Genomic DNA, 22,522 nt, shown 5'->3' on the forward strand with positions numbered 1-22,522 from the left:
TAAAGTACTTTTTATTGTTGCTATGATTATGAGACTGAATTTAATGCCTATGTCTGACCTCAAAAACACAAAGCAAAGCTAGGGCTTATGCATATGAACACTCTTATTGTCAAAATTTGCCCCCAAATCCTTGATACTAAAAGCATTTTCTCCCTGTTTTATACTGTGGGCTCTTTGAGAGAAAAGAGCCATGGTCAGTACCTCCAGGAGCCTGTCCTGTTGGCAGTGATGATCGGTCATGGCAATTATAGCAGCAATCTATCACTCCAAGAGATATAAGTAGAACACATTGTTGCTGCCCACATGGGAGATGCAGCAACTGCAAAGGAAGATATACAAAGGTAACTGATGATTATACTGGGTCTTTCACCCAGAGCTTCAGAGCCAGCTGGTTCAGAAGGCAAGTCCTGCTGGGCTAAAGCCTGTTCTCCAGGAACACATTATTGCTAGGCTTTCAGCAAAGCCTTCAGGCATACACCAAGAGAGCATGGAGGAGCATCAGTCTGGAGCCAGACAGACCCAAGCTCAACCCTGCCTCTGCCCCTTGACCACTCATGCATTTTGAGCAAGTTATTCAGCCCTATTCAGTTTACTCATGTACAGTCAATCAAACTGTGAGTATGGACAGGTTGCACGGGTTTAGAAGTAGGGCTTAAGAAAGGCTCTTATTTTGTCTAACATTTATTGGGTGCTTTCTCTGTGTCATACATGGTACTGGTCCCTTAAAAGGAGGAAACTGAGGCTTAGAACAGCTGAAATGTCCCCCCTCCCCCCCCCAGGGTTCACAGAGCAAGAAAAGGAGCTGGCTAACCTATCATGCATTAGTTGATACCTAAGGAATAAAGGGGAAGGCCTATCTGAAATCTCAAATCCTCAAGTCCATCTTTGCAAGGCATTTACTGACACGTTAGCATTCCTGGACCCATGGACTCCCCCACCATGCAACCTCCTCATATAGATGTGCAGACACTGGAAACCCAAGTCTTCCAGAAGTCACCAGCCCTGCTTCTTCCATGAACCCTACGTTGAATAAGACAAGCAGAGGCTGTGAGTAGGAAAGAAAGGGTGGACACAGAGGGGTCATCCAGGGTAACAATCAAATAATTTAAATAATTTCATCACTTCCCAGGAGCCACAGAAATGGGTTTATCTGGTGATAAAAGGCATTGTTGTGGCGCCATCTGCTGGACTTGTGTTCATCAGAGTGAATTTGTGGCAAAGCCAAATAGGACTGAGTCTCAGTACTGTGGCTTTTCCACCCTGACTGGAGACTATAGTCCTTCAGTCTCCTGAAACCTGCTAGAGGCAGTTTTCTGGGGCCTTTAGTGATGGTCTGGGTGTTTTTAGTGTAAAGAAATGGTTTGCTTTAAATACATTACAAAAATTTGGCATCCACACATCTCTTATGAATAAAGCAGAACCCACCTTCACTGTTGGGACCAGAAAGGAACTTTTCATTTGTTGCTCTTGGCTTTTATAAGGGACAAAGTAGCATTTTTGTCCCATAAAACATGTACACACATGAAATACAGTTTGAGCCACTTCAAAATGAAATATTAAATATTGTTTATTCCCTCTTTTTAAACTTGTGTTTGGTGATTTGTAGTGAAAAACTTGTAGGTATTGTTTGAAAGGCCAGATTATACCAAATAGCTTCTGAGAGGCTGCAATAATACTGCATCTGACAAGCAGGCTGTTGGCTTCATAATAGCCAGAACCGTGTCTTGCATCCTGCAAATGCAGTCACAAACATGTGACTGAAGATCACATACAAAGTCCATACCTGCCTCCCTGGAGCTCAGGCTCTGTGAAGACTCGGCAAGTCAGCAAACAGTTATAATAAAGTATGGACAGAGCCACGTGACCACACGGAATGAGAAGCCTTGCTGAGTCCAAGGAGGGATCCGTACCAATGCATGGGGGTTTACTTAATTTTCTTTAATTTTTAATAACTTCACTTGCCAATGGACCACCAACCTCGATCTCTGTCCTCTCTGAAAACTGCTGATTATCTGTCCAAGATTTAGCAAAATCACAGATGATTTTCTAAATACCTAACCCTGTGAAAGCCTCAGTTGTTGTCATGGTACATTGTCAGAACTGTTCTGACACTTGGGACAGGGTCAGTGCCTGTTGCACCCTCATGATGAATGAGGTGACACTTGACTGAAAGCCCCTTCACAGATGTGTTCACTTGGCCCTCCTCAAAGTAAAACATTGTTCTTCAGGATGTAAGTGGAGATAATAGTGGGCTTCTTTTTATCTCTTTCTCTTTAGGCACTTCTGAAAAGCCAGCCAGTCAGTCCGTAGCAAACGCTCACTGATTTCCATTTCTGTCCCAGTTACTATGCCAGGGGCTGGAGATGTCATTATTTGCAGGACATTAACTGCCCTCAATTGCTCCACAGTCTGGTGGGAACCCTAGGCCAGAAAACATATGTTTACAGTAGAATAAAACAAAGCACATGTAAGTATAGAGAAGCCCAGGACGCCCACCCAGCTTGTGGAAAGGGGTAATCAGTGGGTTTTCCACAGGTCATGACTTGTTTGGACTGGATTCTATCAACACACGGAGTCTTATGGAATTGATAAGACAGGGACAGCTCACTGCCGTTGGGCTGCACTGCCATGGACCACCTCATTGAAAGGCAGGTCTGGAGGCCCATCTTGCTCTCTTTACTGGATTTGAAGGGATGGGAGATAGGTGACCCTGGTATACAGCTTACAGGGTTCCATATTTGTTGTATAAGCCCATCTTCCTCCTAGATCACTGAAAGTTCTTGTGGGAATTCAGGGAAGAAATAAAGATTTCCTGTGACTCCTTCTGGATCTAAACTGGCCTGAACCAATACTCTCCAGCAAAGTGTGCCAGACACCCTGGCCTGGCCTATTGGGCTTTGATCCTCACCTGTCTCTGTGATTTTTCTTAGACTATTAAACAATCCTTCAGGGGCAAGGCATCTGAGTATATCATCTTCTCCCCAAACTCCAATTATAAGTTTCAGTGTTGTCACCCAAATATCCTGTGCTAGTTTGTGCTGGTTTTCTTTGTTATTCTCTTACCTTTTTTTGAAACTACCATTTATCATACAGTTTACCCTGAATGCAAGGAAAGGTTAATTATGCACATCAGTCAGCCCAAGTGTTATAGCAGAGCTTGTGTTGGAGCCCAGGCATGACTGACTCCTGAGTCCAACCCCAAAGCATTCCACAGTCCTGCCCAAGGCCTCCTATTCCAAGCTCGCAAGAAAGGAGAAGGAAGTTGATCAGGTGAGAGCATTTCCCACTGGACAAGGAGTAGGGCTGTTGGAATCAATGGCAGCCAATGGGTGGAGGCAGACCACATAGAGGGCCTGAGTTATGGAAAGTACTTTGTTTAATACTGTAGTCAGAAATGTTTTCGTGGCTTTGTGAATATGCCCCTCCCCTCATGTTTATCAGTATAATAAAAGCAAAATAATTAACTAATAAGGCATTAAATAAGAAAGGAAAAATTGGTCTCTTTCTGTTTGATGTTCTCTGTATATAGAGCTTGGGAATATGATGTGTGTGTATGTGTGTGTGTGTATAAAATCATTTCAAATTATGTTTCCTTCCCATCATTCATTTGAATTCCCACTTCTCCTACTTTTCCTTACATTAGAGTTTGTTTTCCTTCCTTTAATTCAGGGGCTCAGTGGGGCTATGTTGTAATTTTCCTGGGCTTGTGGACCGACCATACTCTGCTCACTTCTCTGTTATAGCACATACATGGTGCTGTAATTGTGTTTACACTACTGGAACTCTGTAGTTTTAGAGGTCTTCAAGGAAAGATGCTTTTGTTTTTGCATGTCCTACAGCAAGCAGCTTATCATGCACAGTTGGCTGTAAGAAATCTTGGCTGAGAGAATGGCTGGGTAAGAAGGAGCCATGTGAGAGCTGGCCCCATAGGGTTCCACTGCATCTCTTGTGCTTTCTAGTAGGTCTGGCTGATGTGCAATGGGATGAACAGGGAACCATTTGTACTACTACTTTGGATTATGTACTGATTTGCAGCTTTTAGGGCTCACATGAGAAGGGCCATTACCATTAAACATGTTTCTTCTGTGCCTTACAGTGCCTGCCTTAGAAGGTGATGGCATCCTCCCAGGGACTGTGCCTTGTGAACTCTCCTTTCCTCTACTTCTTTCCACAGCGGTCCCAGTCTGCGTTCTCAATCACTGGGGAAGATGCCCTGAAGAATTCATCACTGGGGGCGGTGTCAAGGCCACCAAGGGACCAGGGCCACCACCCAAGAGAGGAGTCTGCTCTGCCTAGCTGGAAGAGCATGGACAGGCTGGACAAAACAAGTAACTGTTTTAAGCAGCATCTGGCAGGTCTTGGGGTTTCAAAAGCACCATTTAGAGGCTTCTCAGCTGTTGATGGCCACTCAGCTCTTCCCTCCCCTCCAAAAGCCTGAGTTGATGTGTGCCCATGGGGACAGCTAAGCCAGGTCATGAGGCCACCAGCACAGCACACAGCATATACTGTGGTTGTGTTTCCACTCAGGCAGTTCTCCCAGTTGCTGTGGCAGAATGAAGGTCCTCGGGTGTCATCAGCATTTCCTGTTCTATGCTGAGGCCTGTGGGCTAATGAGGGTGTTAGCACACCCTGGGCAAGGGTGTTAAGATCACTACACCACACGCCTTACTCCATCTGCCTGCTCTGTGTGGACAGGGAGAATATGTCTGGTGGCGGCCAGGGGCACAAAACCAACCTCTCAGGACATTTCAGCTTTCAAGGGGACTTGGGTCCCAGCATCAGTCTGGTTTTAAGGATGTCTTTTCTAAAACTAGATATACTAGGGTAACAATCACTGCTATAACAGTAAGCCAAACATTCAAGTTGCCTAACACTACAGTATTCTTTCTAATCATACAACAGTGCAGTGCAAGTGTCCCTGGCCTGTGGGAGGCCTGGTAAGGTTCTGTCATCCTCGTGGACTGTAGTCCCTAACCCCCTGCCTGCAGACCAGCACCAGTCTATGGTCTATTAGGAACCAAGCCACACACAGCAGGTGAGCGACAGGTGAGTGAGTGAAGCTTTATCTGTATTTACAGCCACTCCTCATTGCTCCCTTCATCGTGTGAGCTAGGCCTCCTGTCAGATCGAGGGCAACGTTAGATTCTCATAGGAGCAGGAACCCTACTGCAAACTGCAACTGCACGCAGGAGGGATTTAGGTTGCATGCTCCTTAAGAGAATCTAGTGCCTGATGATCTGAGGTGGAGCTAACATGGTGATGCTGGCACTGTGGAGTGGCTGCAAATACATATGATCATTAGCAAAGAGGTCTGACTGCATAGAAACATAATTAATCAATTGCTTAAAGACTCATATCAAAACCATTGCCCACCCAGGTCTGTGAAAAAATTGCCTTCCAATGAAACCAGTCCCTGGTACCAAGAAGGTTAGGGACCACTGCGCTAGGGCCTCGGAGTCTGCTGTGGGATTGTCCACATTCGGCCAGCAGATGGAAGAAGAGAGAAGGGAGACGCAATGTACCTGTTTCCTAACCACCTAAGTGGGAAATGGCACGTACCACTCACTGCCATCGTGTGGGCTGGCCCTCATCGTGACCCCTTCCTCCAGTGCAGAGGGGTCTGGGAAATACAGCCCTAGCTGGGCCAACCCATCCCAGTAATATGGCTCAGCCATAAAAAGGCCTTTGATGGACAGTCGTCTATCCCTGCCATACCTGAGAAGGACATTGCTGGTCATTAGTGCCTCTGCCCTGTCTGCTTCCTTCTCCTACAATTTCCTGCCTCTACTTTGGGGCAGCTTAATTCACCTCTTCAGAGCCTCCTCAATATCTGTGACACATGGTTTATAAAGTGATCATTTCTATATTAACCTTTTAGTGCCCGTCAGTAGAAACTGCAGAATTGTGACATTGCAGAGATTCCGTAGCACACAATATTTTCTTTATTTATGGCTATGGATTTTGTATTTTTTAAGTGAATTTTTCCTTTCTAAATATGCCTTTTTTTTGCCCTGCCTGCCCATCAAATTCATATTCATTCATACATATTCTCTCTCTCTCTTCCTTCCTCTCCCCTCCATCACTTTTCCCACCCCTCATTCTCTCTGGATTGCAAATTCCCACAGGGAAGGGATGCTTAGATTCCACAGGGCATATGAGAATATCACATAATGGATCTTCAATAAACAATAATATTTAGCTTTGAAAAATCACTTTACCATTTTACAGTGTACAGAGCCCACATGCAGGCACTATTTTATATATCCCTCCAACAGCATTGCTAAGGACTGTCATTATCCCATTTGACAGATAAGAACATTAATAAGCAGGGAAGTTAAGTGACTTGTCCAAGACCCCAAGACCTCAGCTAACGTGACCAGCATTGGTCCTCAAGTCCAAACATTATGACTCCAACTTGCAGGCTTTTTAAACTACTGCATGATAATAAGTGTAAGTGTCTCTACCATAAAAACAAAACAAAAACCTGCACTTCAAAATTTAGAGTTGGTTGATAAATTTGTAGACCATTAGAACTTCTGTAAGACACTATTTCACAACATAGTTCCCTGGTTAATTTAGAGGAACATTTTTAATAAATTTGCAAAGGAATTTTGTTTCCAGAACATCGTTTTGTATATAATTTTCTATAAAATTAGGCACCTATGTGGAATTTATCAATTGTATATAAACATAAAACTTAGTTCCACAGCATCACAAAAAAAAAAAAGATTTCATACACCACTCTAAAATCTGTGCATGTCCCAGGATATTGAATTAAAATAAAAAATAAAAGAACTTGAGTAGAAATCTTCTGGGTTTTCTGAGGAATGTTTAGCATTTTATATACTAAAATATCCATGCCAACCCTGAGAGGTCTTTGAGGGATGTCTAATATGTGTAGTAGGATGAAAATTATTCCGGGGCATTGTTCAGTCTCAGTATAACAGATATGTAGAACAGAGGAGTCCCAGCGGTGGTGGTTATCTTAGAAGGTTACTATCTGGTGGGCTATTTTGGTAGTTATGTTTATGCCTCAGTAGAGGGGTTGGCTCAGGAGCTGTTAGGGCACAAATAGAGTCAGCTTTGCTTGGGCAAACCACAGCAACTCTACCATCAGCCTTAATGGTGCTTATAGCAGTTAATAGATTTCCCCAAAATTCATGTTCATGTTATAGAGCTTGATAGAGCATCTATTACATACATAGCTTGTGCTCAGTATTGGGGAAGTAAAGGTAAGGGAGTTGCCACTACTCCACGGTTGCTTACTGAGAATTCTCTGCACAATGGAGAAAAAGCTGGAATTTAGAGAGAGGAGGGGATGGGGGAGCAGATCCCCAGAGAGATGTACCTGGTGAACTGCAAGAAAGTGGTCTTGGAGCCCAGGTACTACTCTGAGCAGTTCTAATGATGCAGCTTGACCACCACCAAGGTTTTCATAGAGTTGGCTATTCAGGGAGCCATCTGTTTTCACTAAGGAGGATGGATTTTAGCTGAGATAAAAGTTGCCCAACTTCTAGCTTCCCCAGAGGCACATGACACCCTGGGGTTATGAAAGGCAGGGGAAGGGAGCTGGCAATGGACTGAATCCTTTCCTACTAAGTAGTGGGTGTTAGAGTCCAGGGACAATATCTGCAACATAGTCAACCCTAAATCCAGGCACTGAGTGGGATTATCATGGGATTTCCCTCTTTACTTCTTCCCCGGGCCCCAGGAGAAGCTGTAGACAGCGGGGCTCATTGACAACTGCACACCAAGAGCTCAGTCTTGCCCCTGCGACCTGTTGGCACCTGTGTTTGTTAAAAAGTAATCTTTGTGTATTCAGGATGAGGCCTAGAGCTGGCTAAAACCTGGGGGTACAACCTGAGAATAAGCCATGGTTCTGTTCTCAAGGAGCTCACGGTCAAGGCTGGGTACAGAGTAGACAACCAAGAAAATAAACTGGAAAGCAGTTTAAGTGTTTTTTAAAAAAGAAGGCTTTTTGCAAACTCAGAGAACAGAACAGCTATCTCCTCAAGCAAAGAAGGCCAACAATGTGCCACTAAGGATCAATATGTGAGTCAAGTCCCAGGAGGTGATCCAGAGAGCAGACCTAGTGTCTAACTATAAGACTCCAAAGCCCTTTCCTTTCTTAGAGTGAACATGCCACAGCTGGATGCCACGGCTACTTTTCATCTTATACTTGTGGGTGTCTTTGTTTAACTTCTACCAGCAGTAGATTCTAACATGAGAATCTGAGGACCTTTAGTTTATTTGGGAAACAAGCTCAGGAAAGACACAGGGAGGGGAGGGAACGTCAGACAAGGAAGGAAAGGTAGGCAATAAAAGTGACTTGTTACTAAGCAGATTACCACTGTGGGTGACTGGAGCTTGTCTCTGCTGGGGACTCTGAGAGCCTAGAAGGCGAGGGAGCTGGGTACTGAGCCACCAGCTCCTCCAGTCATTGGTGAGAGCTGCTTCCAGGAGGAGGTGGTTCCTGGAAACGTCCATGCTATCCTAGGGCAGGCAACATAGGCCCTAACAGCCAGAGAAGGCATCAAGCAGAAAATTGCAAGTTCTGGAACTTATAAGTTGAGCTGAGATGTGCTGAAATGGCAAAGGCTGAGGTTTGGGGGTGACACCCGCAGGATCTGCTCCAGGGAAAATTAATATTGCCACTTACTGGCCGTGAATAGCCTCCCTGAGAACCTAAAGGTTCCTGAGAAACCCACACCATCTGACTGATAGCCTCAGGACACAGCACTGGGAGAAGGCCCCAACATAAAAGTACTTTTCTCAGAAGTATTACCACCATGCCATTACCACCACCAGCCATAGATCCCATAGAGTATAAAAAGTAATAAACACCCTAGTTGTTAGCCGCTCTTCTGAATGTCTACATAGTCAATGAAAATGGTGTTGCTGTGTAGATATTAATATGTAATACTGAATAGTGACTACAAGATATATACAAGGCATATATATTTTTTTTTCTATGTGCATGCATATGGAGTCCATGGGTGCTGATTAAAAATCAGGTGTTAAATACTGATACTATAATCCAGTTCAACAGATATAGGTAAAATAGCTGGGAGCCCTCAGTGTAGCAGGCATTGTGATCGATGCTTTATATTCTTTATGTCATAATAATCCTAATGACAGCCAAGGTGGTTCCCACTGATCCCACAGACAGGCCAGAAAATAGGCTCAGCAGTGCTCTCTGACCAAAGTCACCTGCTAGTAAACTTAGTAACTGAGGGCCAGCTCTGGATCTACTTGAAGGCAAAGTTCTTGTTGTTTGCCCTGTGCTAAAGCAGCCTCATTCATTTATGGACACAGGGAAAGGAGACGTCAAGAATTAATCTCCTCTGAGCAGGCATGGGTACCACTCTTTACAAGCATCCTTCATGCAGTCCTCACAGCAGCCCAGTGAGATGTTAGCTGTGCCCTTTTCACCAGGGAGGAGACTGAGGCACAGAGAATCACACAGCTGCTGAGTGACTATCCTAGGCACTCTGACATCAAGACCACTTGTCTTTCCACTGTACCAGCTGGCTCTGAGACAGAGCAGACTCATTTTCTCCTGAGGAGGAAAAGATGACTGAGATCCAGGCCTTACACCTGGGCCCTTGTCATCCAGCTCAAAATGTGTGCGACCAGCCAGAATACAGGATCATGGTGCTAGCTGGCTGGGCCCTCACACCAGGCAGGCTCAGAAAGGAGAGGCCCCAGGCAGACAAGGTTGTACTCCAGGAAAACAGGGGCAGTGGGGATGAGGTGTTGGAGGGCCACTGTGTATTTACCACATAGAGATGATAGAGAGGGATGCTGGAGGCAGGAACAGCAGGAGAAAGGCAGGGTACATGGTCTCAGGCTTCCAGGAGCCCACTGCTGGGCCCAGCATCCTCCTGGCAGAGAGAGCCCACTTCCTGATGCTCAAAGAAAGGGAACTAGAGTCCTGCCAGCATGAGCTGCTGTCAGGCAGTTGGTGTGGAACTGGGTCACTGAGTTGAAAATATGTTCTGCCAACATCTGAACTCCCCCAAGGCTGTGGTTCTGCATCAGGCCTAGCAAGGACAATGCTCTGTGGACAACACTGTGAACTACTGATAGCTCTCATTTCATTATACGGAGCAGTTGCAGTTCAGTTGTTAGAAAACCTGTGTGTTTAAAGTAGCATGAAGGAGAAGGTACTACCACAGCAGGACTTCGGTCCCTGTAAGCCTCAAGCCCAGATCAAACACAAGTTGGGGAATGGTCCCTCTAAACTCCTGGAGCCTTCATCACCCACCCTCAGACAGCCCTGCAAGGGTCCTCATACAAAACAGCTCCTGCTGGCAGCTGCTGTGTCTGAGGCCTCAACTAAAGGAGCACCATGTCACCTTATTCCCACCCTGCTGACACAGGAGTGGAAAACACTTCGCCTTTTACAAAAACAAAGTAACTTTGACCACCCCCTCGCATGTAGATCAACTGTTGGGGCCCAGCTCCCAATCATCTCAGATGCTCTGGGCAGACCTTAGCCCAGCCCAGACCCATCCAGACCAGACCCACAGACCCAGAGCTACTCCACCCTGCTCTTGCACAGTGCTTTACAGCTGACTGAGGCCTTCCCTGGCACTGTCTGTACCCCAAAGCTGCCTTAGAGTAGGATAGAGGATGTACCCCATCCCATCTTGACCAGATAGTAGCTCTGTGACCTTTGACAAATTACTTCTCTCTTCATTTCTTCATCTGTAAAATGCAAATGGAAATACCAGCCTCTTTTGGCCTCATGCCCTTTCCAGAATGAGGCATGTGCCTTGAGTTAAAAATAGACTTACATGCCTATCTCAGGAGGCTGTAAGGGGGATCTATAAAAGTGCCAAGGGCAGATGTGTTACCTTGGGAGGGAGGCCAGGGGAGGTGGTGGAATTATTTCCCATCAATGAGGGGGACCTGAGTATCCAAGAAACAAAACCACAGCCCAAGGTCAAAGAGCCAGAAGCTGAGGCTGCCAACTACAGCCCTCTCCCCTCTTTTTCAAAGCCAGCATAGGGCAGGAGTGGGGCAATTCTGAGGACAGTAGGGGGCATCTACCAAGGTAGACATGAAATAGAGCCAGGTCTCTTGAGTTTTTCTTCATCTGTGCAGCAATGGGGCCCTGTGAGGCTTCAAGGGAATTCCTGGGGGTCTTTTAAACCTCTGCCCCCAATTGCAGCTGCTCTGTAGCATCAGTGGCAATCTCACCTTATGCTGAGGCATAACAGCCCCTCTCTGGTTTCTCTCTCTCCTCCACTTGCAGACCTGGCCCCGGTTTTGCAGAGCCCAGATGGAAACTGGGTGGCCCTGAAGGATGGCACTCTGCCCCCCACACGCCTGTTTGCCAAACCCAAGAGTGGGACATTCCAGGCCCTGGAAGTGGCCTCCAGTGTGGCATCCGCCTATGATGAGATGGGCTCTGACAGCGAAGAGGACTTTGACTGGAGTGAGGCCTTGAGCAAGCTGTGCCCGCAGTCAGAGGGCCTACCCAGGAACCCCCAGCCTCAGCCCATGCAGGCCCAGAGCTCTGAGCAAGGCCTCTTAGCTGCCTCCTCCTCCTCTGGGCTCTCCCCCAACCCTGAGGCCATGTGCTCTGACTCAGAGACCTCCTCAGCGGGCTCTCCCCGGGAAGCTGGGTGCCGGGCTAGACTGTCCTGGTTGCAGAGGAAGGGCCCCAGGACTCCTGCAGCTGAGAAGATGCACATACAGGGGGAGCTGGATGTGAACTTCAACCCCCAGGTGGCCAGCAGGGAGACCTCAGACAGCAGCGAGCCAGAGGAGGTCCTCCACGCTGGAGACCGAAGGGCCAGGAGATGGAGAAGGGCCCGAGCGGGATCAGAGGAGCCAAGCAAGGAACCATCTTCCCCCAGCTCTCATCCCCAGGACCTGGACACACATCAGGTAACAGAACCGCATTAATGTAAAGGTGCACACACTTTTGCAGTAGGATGTGCCCTCTCCAAGCACAAGTGGCATAAAGAGTCCTGGATGTGGAATCGACAGATCCACATGCTCATCTTGGTTTTGCTACTAAGTAGCTGAGTGACCTTGGACAGATCACATCAACTCTCTAAGGCTCCATGTCCTTTTCTTTGTAGAGGATAGCTTAGAATTCAAAGTGTGGTTTGCAAAGTGCGGTCCCTAGATCAGCAGCATCAACACTACCAGGGAACTCAGATTCTCAGGCCCTGCCCCAGACCTGCCAAATCAGAATTTCTGAGGCTGAGCCTCTGCTATGTGTTAAGAAAAGCCAACCTGGTGATTGAACCATGAACTGAATGTTAAGGGTAAAGGATCTAGGGTTTCAAATCCAACCACGTGACCCTGGGTAAGGCATCTCTCTAGTTCTCAGTTTCCTTGTTTACGAAATGAAGATAATGTTAGAACCCACCTCAAAGGATGGTTGTAACAAGTGAATGAGATAGTTATAAAGAGCTAAGCTCTGTCCTAGACACAGCACAAGGGCTCAGTAAACATTATTTCAGTGTAATAACTCAGGGTATAGTTTGCTAACATTCTGTAATTCTTTGGTCCAGATCACACCCCTTCGCAGCATTTTCACTGTCTCTACCCACATGGTTTAGTTCATGAAACCTGCCCCCCTTTGAAAATGTGATTAAAGCTATGAACTCTCTCCCTAGGAGAATGAACCTGTACACACACAGACACGTGCACCATTTTGTTTACTATTTCAGATACTTCATGGATTCACAACAGATTAACCTTGTAGTCTCTAACTATACCTTGCTCAATCACAGCCCTGTGCCTTTGACTGTGTGGTGCCCTCGCCCGCACCCCGTCAGGTGAGACTCTGTGCATCACCATGGACCCAATATCAAACTTTGTGGCACCTACTCTGGGCTCCCAATAGTAGTATTTTCTAAACTTAAAACTTCCATGTGGCCTGGAAGTTTTAAATGACTTCATATAAGCAGTAGATTACATATTCGAAACTGAGAATCTTATGGAAAATCTAGTTAGGTTGCCACTGCCTGTAGTAGGCATATAGTCATTAATCACCTTACTATCAACTTCACCTTTTACGCTCTTGAAGAAACCACACCCACTTCCTACATGTGATTGTGGCTCCCATAGTACCTAGCTACCATACCTTGCACTCTTGGTTTGGGTGCCCCCCCAAAACAGGTTCTGAGTCAAGGAATTGGATCTAGGCAAATTTATGTGGAAAGAGATCCCAGGAACCCCAGGCTGAGACAGGAAAGGGGGAAAGGCCAATGAAGGTAGGCTTGTAAGCACCAGGGCTTCAGGCTCATCAGCACCTTCTGACAAGTTCAGAATTCTCCCACCAGAGGACAGGAAGGGATCATTATCCATGGTCTCCCATCTCCCTTTGGGTGAGAGTTGTCCTTACCCAAGTTGGGCTTCAATTCCATGCACAGCTATGTTTGCATAGGTGGTGCCTAAGAAATCCTTGAGAGACCTAGGTTTGAAATGGGAAACTATCAGGGGGCCAGAAACTGTCACCCACAGCTGTGAGAAGTTCACCCAGGTCCAGGGTTACAGGCTGAGACATCACCAGTACTTGCTGCAAGGTATAAATGCCTCAGCTGGATTTTGGTTCTGAGGCTCCCAAGAAGACAGTTGTGGACTCAGAGGTCCTCATGGCCTGCCTGATCTGTTAACACATTGCCTAGAAAAAGTTTTTATTTAGTCCAAGCTCTCATTTTCTCCACTGTAAAACAGAATGTCATGAAAAATATGCCTTATTGGTTTTTTATGATCATAGAATGAATATAAAAAGTCTTGTTCAACTGAGAATCATTATCTAGCTCCAGTGAAGACTGCTTTCCGGAGACTTTGGGTGACTTACCTCACGGGATACTCTTGAGGGTAGTCTGTGTAATTAACTTGAAGGTATAAAATGCCACATCTCCTCCTAAGCTAGGTTCCTGAAGCTTTCTATTTATTCTGAAGTGGCTTCAAAGTTGTATTCTGCTGTTAAACTTTGCAACGTATTGACAGGAAGAAGTCCTGAACCATAGTAGGGCTGAGTACATTGGATACTTTTTCTTCCATTCTTGAGATACTTTACTAAGAAAATATGTTCCAGCTCCATCCATGTAAATATGAAAGAGGTAAACTCTCCATCTTTCTTTAAGGCTGAATAATATTCCATGGTGTACATATACCACAATTTATTAATCCATTCGTGAATCAATGGGCACTTGGGCTTTTTCCATGACTTAGCAGTTGTGAATTGGGCTGCAATAAACATTCTGGTACAAATATCTTTGTTATAATGTGATTTTTGGTCTTCCAGGCATATACCTAGTAGAGGAGTTATAGGATTGGATGGCAGATCTATTTTTAGATCTCTGAGTGTTCTCCAAACATCTTTCCAAAAGAAATGTATTAATTTGCATTCCCACCAGCAGTGTAGAAGCTATAACCCAGTTATAACCTAAGAATACGGGGAAGGGGGAGAGGGAGAGGAGGGAGGGGGGAGGATGGGCGAAGGGAGGGTGATTGGTGGGATTACACCTGCGGTGCATCTTACAAGGGTACATGTGAAACTTAGTAAATGTAGAATATAAATATCTTAAGACAATAACTAAGAAAATGCCAAGAAGGCTATGTTAACCAGTGTGATGAAAATGTGTCAAACTGTTTATAAAACCAGTGTATGGTGCCCCATGATCACATTAATGTACACAGCTATGATTTAATATTAATAAAAAAATAATAAAATTAAAAAAAGAAAAAGAAGTCCTGAACCAGCAAAAAGGCGGCCCTGGACCAATGTTGTCTCTGCTATCCTGAGCAAGTGGCAGTGTGTTCTCCTTTCCACTAGGTGGGGTTGGCGCTACGCTTCTAGAGAGATCAAAACCCTGGTCCTTGGCATGCTCCCTTCGATTTGGTTTACTAGGGCAGTTCTCTTCTCCCAAAAAATAAAGAAAACAAGATTATATATCTCAATTGTTAACTTTTAAATTATGTAAATAAATGACAATATAAAACAAAGTTATATAATATAAAAAATATTATATAACATCATATAGATTATAGGAAGATATATAGATGCAGTCTTCCTTGACCACAATCCTAAATCTCTGTCATCTCCCCACAAATGACTACAAGTAGATTTAGTAGGAATCCATGTTGATTTTTACACATTCATCTGCATAAAGTACATTTAGAAATATAGTTCAATAAATGTATGTGTGTTTTAGCAAAATTGGCATCCTGCTCTCCATGTTTGTCCACTGCTTTCTCCTAACCGTAGTTGTTGGTACACACAGATCTATGCATTCTCCCTGTAAAAGATTACGCTCAGGTGGCATACCAGCGGGGAAGGGTAAGGATGAGGGAAGTCCATCCACAGGGCAGGAATAGAGTTGCATTGCCTGTACAGAATTTTAAAGTAAATGCAATAAAGGGCAATCTTTTATAGGCAATACTCTTGATAACATACTCTTCCCCACTGGGTCAGGTGACTTCCAGCACCTGCCTACCCAGCCCAGTGGTTAACCACTGTTTCATAATGATGTACATTTAAATACTTTTTCAGTGTTTTGTTATTATAAACAATACCATGGAGAATATCATTGTGCAACCTCTTTATACAAATAACAAGTGGAATTGCTAATTGGAAGAGTGTATGGATCTTTAATTTTAAAGCAGACTTGCCAAATTAAGCTCTCAAAACTTCATAGAAATTTACATAGCCATCACAGTGTGGGGGTATGTTTTCTCATGTTGTCAACAATAGTGTTGTCAGTCTATTAAATTTTTGCCAACTTTATGTGAGAAAAAAAATTCTTTTTAGCTAACATTTTTGTAATTACTACTGAAATTGAGCATTTCTTCTTGTGCTTAGGCTGTTGACAATTTTTTTTTTTTTACTGTGAAAGCCACATTTACACTTCTTGTCTATTATTTTATTGGGCTTCTTGTCTTTTTCTATTGATTTTTAGGAATCTTATCATTGTATTATATATTTTAGTTATTTGATGGTTACACTTGAAAATACTTTCTACTTGTCTCTTACTTTTGCCTTAACTTTAAGTATATTTTACATACAAAAGGTTTTGCTAATGATTTATCAGTTATTTTAGTTATTCATTATTTATTAATATTTTCTTTATGTTTGTATATTGTGTCTTGTTTAAGAAAACCTTAAGTCCCCACAGTTATAAAAATTTTTTTTCTGATTTTTTCCTAATGCTTTATAGTTTTGTATTTTCCATTTAGTCCTTTAGTTCATTTGCATTTTACTTTTCTGGGAGATAAGACGTAAAGCTAACATTTTCCTTTTTCTCCCAATCACACCCTACCCTGTTCTCCCTAGCTAACCTTATTTTTTTCAAATTAAGCATTTGTCACCATTATTAAATAATCTATCTTTTATCTCCTGGTTTCAGATGCCCCTTTAAAGCATGTTAACTTTCTTTTATCTCCTAGGCCTGTTTTTTTACTTTATATTTTGTCTCATTGATCTAGAAGTCCCATTCCTGTTTAATACTTTATTTTAGTTGTAAGAACATGGCAATGTGTTGGTATCTGGTGGGTGGTCTTTCCTTCATTGTTGTCTATTTTGTTAATGAAGATATCACTTTCTAAAAGTGTCTTAGCTTTTCTCAGTTCTTCACTCAGATGATTTTTTAGATCTGCTGTTCAAGCTACGAAAAACTCTTTTCAAGTTTTGGTACAAATTTCACAAAATATACGTACCTACTTGGGAATAATTGATATGTTTATAATATTGAGCTTTCCCATTCCACTTATTTATTTTCAGTAAAGCTTTATATAGTTTTTCAAAGCTCTTTCACTTTTCTTGTCAAGTGATTTTTAATTATCTTGTACATTATGTTCATATTGTAAAAGAGATCATTTTTATTTATTACATGTTCTAATTGGTTTTTGCTGGTGTATAGAGCACCGATATTATGCTTATATTTCATAACAGTAGCCTAATGGATTCTTTTCTTAGCTATTCCAAGTAGATAATCATATTATCTACAATGACACTTGTATCTTTTCCTTTCCATTATTTATACTTATTTCTCTTTTTTGTCTCATTGCCTTGGTGACAGCCTGTGCTACACTGTAGAATAGTAACGACATCTGTTTCCTGTTTTTGTCTTGCTGTGATCGTTAGAGACCTGCTTCCAGTGTTTCACTATTAAGTATTATGCTTGCCCTAAATTTTGTAGATATTATCCAAATAAGAAAGCATCTATTCCTAGCTTCCTATACCATTTAAATCAGGAATGTGAGTTTTATTTCATCAACTGCTTTTTGGCGTCTGTTAAGATGATATGCAGTTTTTCTTCTATAACCTGTTAATGTTGTAAATCACAGTAACAGGTTTCTTAATTTTAAATTGTCTCTTCATTTGTCGCAAATTTTTACTTGATAGTGATTCCTTTCTAGGAAAACTGGGTGCAATTTGCTAATTTCCATTTTTATGCTATCTTGTTCAGCTTGGTATCAGGTTATGCTAAAGACCTGGCAAGGATTCTCCATTTTTGTGTTATTTTTCTAGAATACTTTTTATGACATAATAATTCTCTGAAAATTTGGGAGAATTGACTTACATGTATGGAGCTATCCAAGCCTGCTGCCTCTTTATAGGGAAAGGAAGATTTTTTTACTTCCTCTAATTTCCTGCTTGGTAATTATTCCGTTTGTATTCTAAAATTCTTTTTAAATCCATATTTATAATTTAAATTTTATAGGAAATCATCCATTTCATTTAAATTTTCAAATTCACTGGTGTAAAATTATGTATAATACTCTCATATTTTTATAGAAATTTCCTCTGCACTCCAGTTATATACTGTCTTGTTTACGATGTTAGGTTTTGTTCTCTCTCTCTCGCTTTCATTATCATTCTCTATTTTTCTTGCTTGGATTTATCACTGTTATTATTTTACTGGTGTTTTCAAATAACATACTTTTATTTGTTAATCTCAGGAATTTTGTTGTTTCCTAGTCCATTAATTTCTGCTTTTATATTTATTAATGTCCTCCTTGTACTGCTTCAATAATCTTTTCATATATACTGTTTCTGTATATTCTAATATACAATATTTTATATATTTTTTCTAATATATGTAATGAATTTTCCCACAATACAGTTTTGTTTGCATACCATGGGCTTTGATATGTGTGCCCATTATCAAACTTTTCTAAGTAATGTATCATTTTTAATGTAATTCTCATTTTATCCAAATTAAAAGTTTAGTGACGTGAATAACATTTTGGTTTTATAGTCAATTTTTAGTGTGCATTATGAACAATGAACATGGCTTATGTGATTTCAACTGTTGAGGGTGTGTTGAGATTTTCCTTTATGACATGACATGGATTTTTCTGCAATCATTTGTCTTATCAATCTCCCCATTTCATCTTACGCCATAGCCTTTTGGTCTAAGTGCTTAGCCTTTAGAACATTTTACACATCTTCATTGAAATTCTGTTTTATTAAAACCTAATGAGAATCCAAAACTGCCATCAGATACTGTGTCCTAGTTGCTAGTAAAATTCACAGGACAGCTTTGTGCTAATTTTTGTTTCCTTTGCTCTGCAGTAGTTTTCCATGGGTTCCATGTAAGCTTTTTCTGTTAGTGGTTATTCAATGAGGATAATGCTATCTTTACCCCTATTGTTTGCTAGTATCTACTATATTTGAATCATTTTCACTCTGCTAACTTACACTTGCAGGAGATTTTTTCCTACTCTTAATGCCTACCTCTGCGTCTTCCTTTGGGTAGATAGATTTTCCAAGTAGCTATAAAACAAGGGGCTTGTGCTTAGATGCTTAGAAAAGTCCCCCCACCACAATAGAAGCTGAGTCTCTATGTTGTGTTTTTGTTTGTTTGATGTTTGTTTTATTTTGTTTTAGGGTGAGCATTTATCTGATATTTCTGGACCAAGGTTTGCAGTTAAGACAGAGGTGTCCAACCTATGGCCCACCGGTGGCGTGCTGATTTTATGAAGATATTTTGTGCTTTTCTCTGGTGTCAGATATCACAAAAAGTACATACAGATCTTGTTTTTGCTAATCAACTTACATTAGTGTTTGTGTATTTATTGTGTGACCTGATACAACTCTTATTCTTCCAATGTGTGGCAGAAAAGAAAAAAGATTGGACACCCGTGGGTTAAAAGACTACTAATGGGAGAGTCAGCAATTACTCTGACTACTCAGAAAAGAGAGTGAATGGATCTCCAAATGTATTTTTCAGTCCATTTCCATGGGCTTTGTATTAAATAAAAAATATTCCTATTCATTTACTGGCAACAAGCTGACTTCCACTGCATTTTAGATTAGTGAGTTTTCATCTTTTTCTGTATCGTCCCATACAGTTTCAGCAGAAAATTTGTATGAGAGATGTTTGCCAGATGCCATGTTAAAATGGAAACCTGCTGATTAATTTTTTGTTGATTAAGACTTCAGGATTGCAGGAGGCTGCTATTTTAGTTTCCTCTAGTGTTTCATTTTTGGTTGCACTCATTAGTGAAACTTGTTTTCTTGGAAGAAATTTGCCCCTGTCTAGCATTCTAGGTTCTAATTACTCTTTAAAAATGTATTAAGTATCTTGCCATATTGAGATGCTACCAATTCTTTATAACGAATAATATGTAAATATTTCTCTATTTAATGTGTTTATGCCTGGCTCCAGAAATAATTTTAAATGGTTTACATAAATAAGAATAGGAGAAAATAAAATAAAATAATATAAGGATGAGAAAAGTAGGACAAAGGTAAAACCAGGGTAGGAAAGATAAGTTGAAAGCAGGAGTCATGTTAGTTCACAAAAGGGATCCAAGGAGGTTGTCAACCTAGGTTAGTGATACCGAAAGTTTGGCTCTGAGTTTCTAGAAGGCAATGGAAGGAAGGTGACTTCAGCAGTTTCCTGAGTTGTGGAAGTTCTCATAGAAAAATAAACCTGTTCTTTAAAGGATGCTGCTCATGGAGCCAGGATTTGAGAGAATCCAAATTATAGAAAGGATCCAGAATACAGCCCCCTCTTCTGTAAACTGCTCTGGTGAACACACATTTCAGGAGCTGCTTCTCATGTCACTCAGTGTCGGGACCGGTGCATCAGGGCAGGCTCAGGTCAGTGGAGTCGGGAGGTACACAGAGGAGGGACGGCTGCCTCACCACGCCCTATCTCAGGAATGTGACAGATCTCAGAATTCAGAGGATGCTCTCGGGCAAGTGCTTGTGAGACCGTGCCTGTATGCAGCAAGCTGAGTTGGGCGTAACAGAGATACCTGCTCGAACATTCTCCCAACAGGCACACCTACCCCTGAAGTGTGCCAAGAGAATATCCCAAAGAGAGGCCTTTAAAATTTTCTTAAAATTATATTTTAATTCCCTCTAGTACACAGTCCTCTAACTATGCCAGCTGGTTTCATGCACCTGGGTCTCATTGGTCCTGCTGCTTCCTCATCAAAAATGTGTGTCCCTGTGGCTATATATTAAAATGTTCCTCATCTTTTGAGAACCTGCTCAGAGGCCATTCTTCCTGTAGACTGTCCCTGCCTCCCAGGCAAAAGAATTTCTTCTTCTCAGCATGCTGGGAGCACATCTTCCTTCTCCCAAGGCCTTTATTATTGACTCTCACTCAGAACCAGAAAAAATAAGTCATTTCCTATATATCCTTTTTTCTTTTATTAATTCTGTGATTGTTTTTTTCACTTCTGTTTCCTCTATTTCCTTCCAATTGCCTTTGGATAGACATCGGCTTCCAGAATTTATCTGATTACAAACTATGTCACCTATATTTGATGCACAAACATAACGGACAAAAGCATCTCTCACACATCTTTTTAACAAAACAGGATAGCCAGATTCTTGGTTGTATAATGTTGTGCGATGAAGCCCTTTCTGTCTAATGACTGAGTGAAAATATCATCTTTCTTCTTTATCCTTATCAATATTATTGATGACATCTGCCATAAATTATTGAGTTTGAGAAAATTCACCCAGGACACTGTCATCTGAAGACTCTTCCTCTGAGATTTCACTGATACAATCAATTTCTCTGTCATTGTTAGAATCTGGAGAGCTGTTCTCCTGTTTGAATTCATCTTCTGAGTCATCTAATTGTGAAATGTTGTTTATCAGTGTTCCTCTCTTTGCCATTATAAATTTTGAATTTGCAATTGTGTGCTAAAAGCACATTCCAAATGGTGATGATTTATTTCACTATTGAATCATCCTCCTCAGCAATTCCATTATTCTATTTATTATTTTAGTCTCTTTTGGCATAATTGAGAATAATTAGTGAGTAATGAAAAATTCCCAGATGATGAAATTGTAGATGTTTTAAATGATAGGAAAAATAAGATCACAAAGCTCCCATCATGTATCTTAGATGTATCAAAAGGTCTGATGACCCCGTATGGTAATTCCAAAATATAGTAAGCTTTGTTTCATTTTAAAAATAAGTAAATTTTCTCTTTGTTCTTGGGAAGTCCTCTAAGACAATAAAAGCTATGAAGTAAAGATCAAGCCCTACAAATGGAACAATTCCAAGAGGAAACTCAAAAGCTAAAATCAGGTGCAGTGGTCTCTCAGGGTATGTGTACATGAAATTTTCACTACATATCTGTCCAGCCGAAGGCCAGGAATAGAGTAAGAATCACAATCTCCATGTCATCCTGGAGTCCCCATAGCAGGAGTTTAGGAGATACTTATTCACTTAATGGATAGTAAGAGCAGAGATGTAATTACTGTATTTCTTGTGTATGTGCAAAGACCTTTCACCATCTCAGAGACTCTGTCCTTTACCTAAAGTATTGTTCTTCCTTCCCTTTCCCTTTTAGTTAGGTGAGAGTTACACTTTGAATCTCAACCCAAACATTACCTCTTCAGGAAAGCCTTCTCAAATCCCTGATCCCGCCTATCAAGTGCTTGTTTACAGGCTGTCAGAACCCTCACACACACACCCGCACACCACCCCATCTTCCCTTAACCACTGTGAAAAGTTAATACATACACCACCTTTCTTCATCCACCCTACCACCTACAAAAATACAGTTAGAAAGAAGAAATAAGTTCTAGTGTTCGATAAAACAAAAGGGCGACTATAATTAAATAACAATTTATCGTATCTTTCAAAATATCTAAAGGATTTGGAATGTTCCCAACTAAAAGAAACAATAAGTGTTTAAGGTGATAGATATCCTAATTACCCTGATGTGATCATTACACATTGTATGCATGTTTCAAAATGTCACATGTACCCCATTAATTTGTATGATAATGTATCAATTTTTTTTAAGTTAGTACTCAAAGGTTTAGTTTGCCCCTCCACTAAGGGGGTGATGGGGCAAGAGCCAGCCAGGTTTGTTACCAGCACCACACAGTGCTGCCCGGGTGGAGTTCAGTGAGTATTCTGTGAATGAAAAACACTGATGGAGTTCAAACACTTTTCTTAGTTCAGATGCTCACCTGCCTGAATGCTTTAACAAAGCGTTAAATGTGTGCATGTAAGAAAGTAAAAGTAAAAATCTGTCCGAAGAGAAAGCAGAGCAGGTAAGAGAGCTG

General features: G+C 41.9%; 1 protein-coding gene across 5 annotated transcripts in view; it reads left to right on the top strand.

Moving 5' to 3' along the window:
- The window catches only part of MYRIP (myosin VIIA and Rab interacting protein), a 422,909-nt gene that overhangs the window by 350,756 nt on the left and 49,631 nt on the right, over positions 1-22,522 (top strand). For all 5 annotated transcript variants that reach the window (XM_053600161.1, XM_053600164.1, XM_053600162.1 and 2 more), the window contains 2 exons: positions 4,175-4,328; positions 11,261-11,898. In XM_053600161.1, coding sequence (XP_053456136.1) covers positions 4,175-4,328; positions 11,261-11,898 — 792 coding nt within the window. The remainder of the gene's footprint in view (positions 1-4,174; positions 4,329-11,260; positions 11,899-22,522) is intronic.

The sequence above is a fragment of the Nycticebus coucang genome, chromosome 8 (assembly GCF_027406575.1).
Source record: "Nycticebus coucang isolate mNycCou1 chromosome 8, mNycCou1.pri, whole genome shotgun sequence".
NCBI classification, from domain to species: domain Eukaryota; kingdom Metazoa; phylum Chordata; class Mammalia; order Primates; family Lorisidae; genus Nycticebus; species Nycticebus coucang.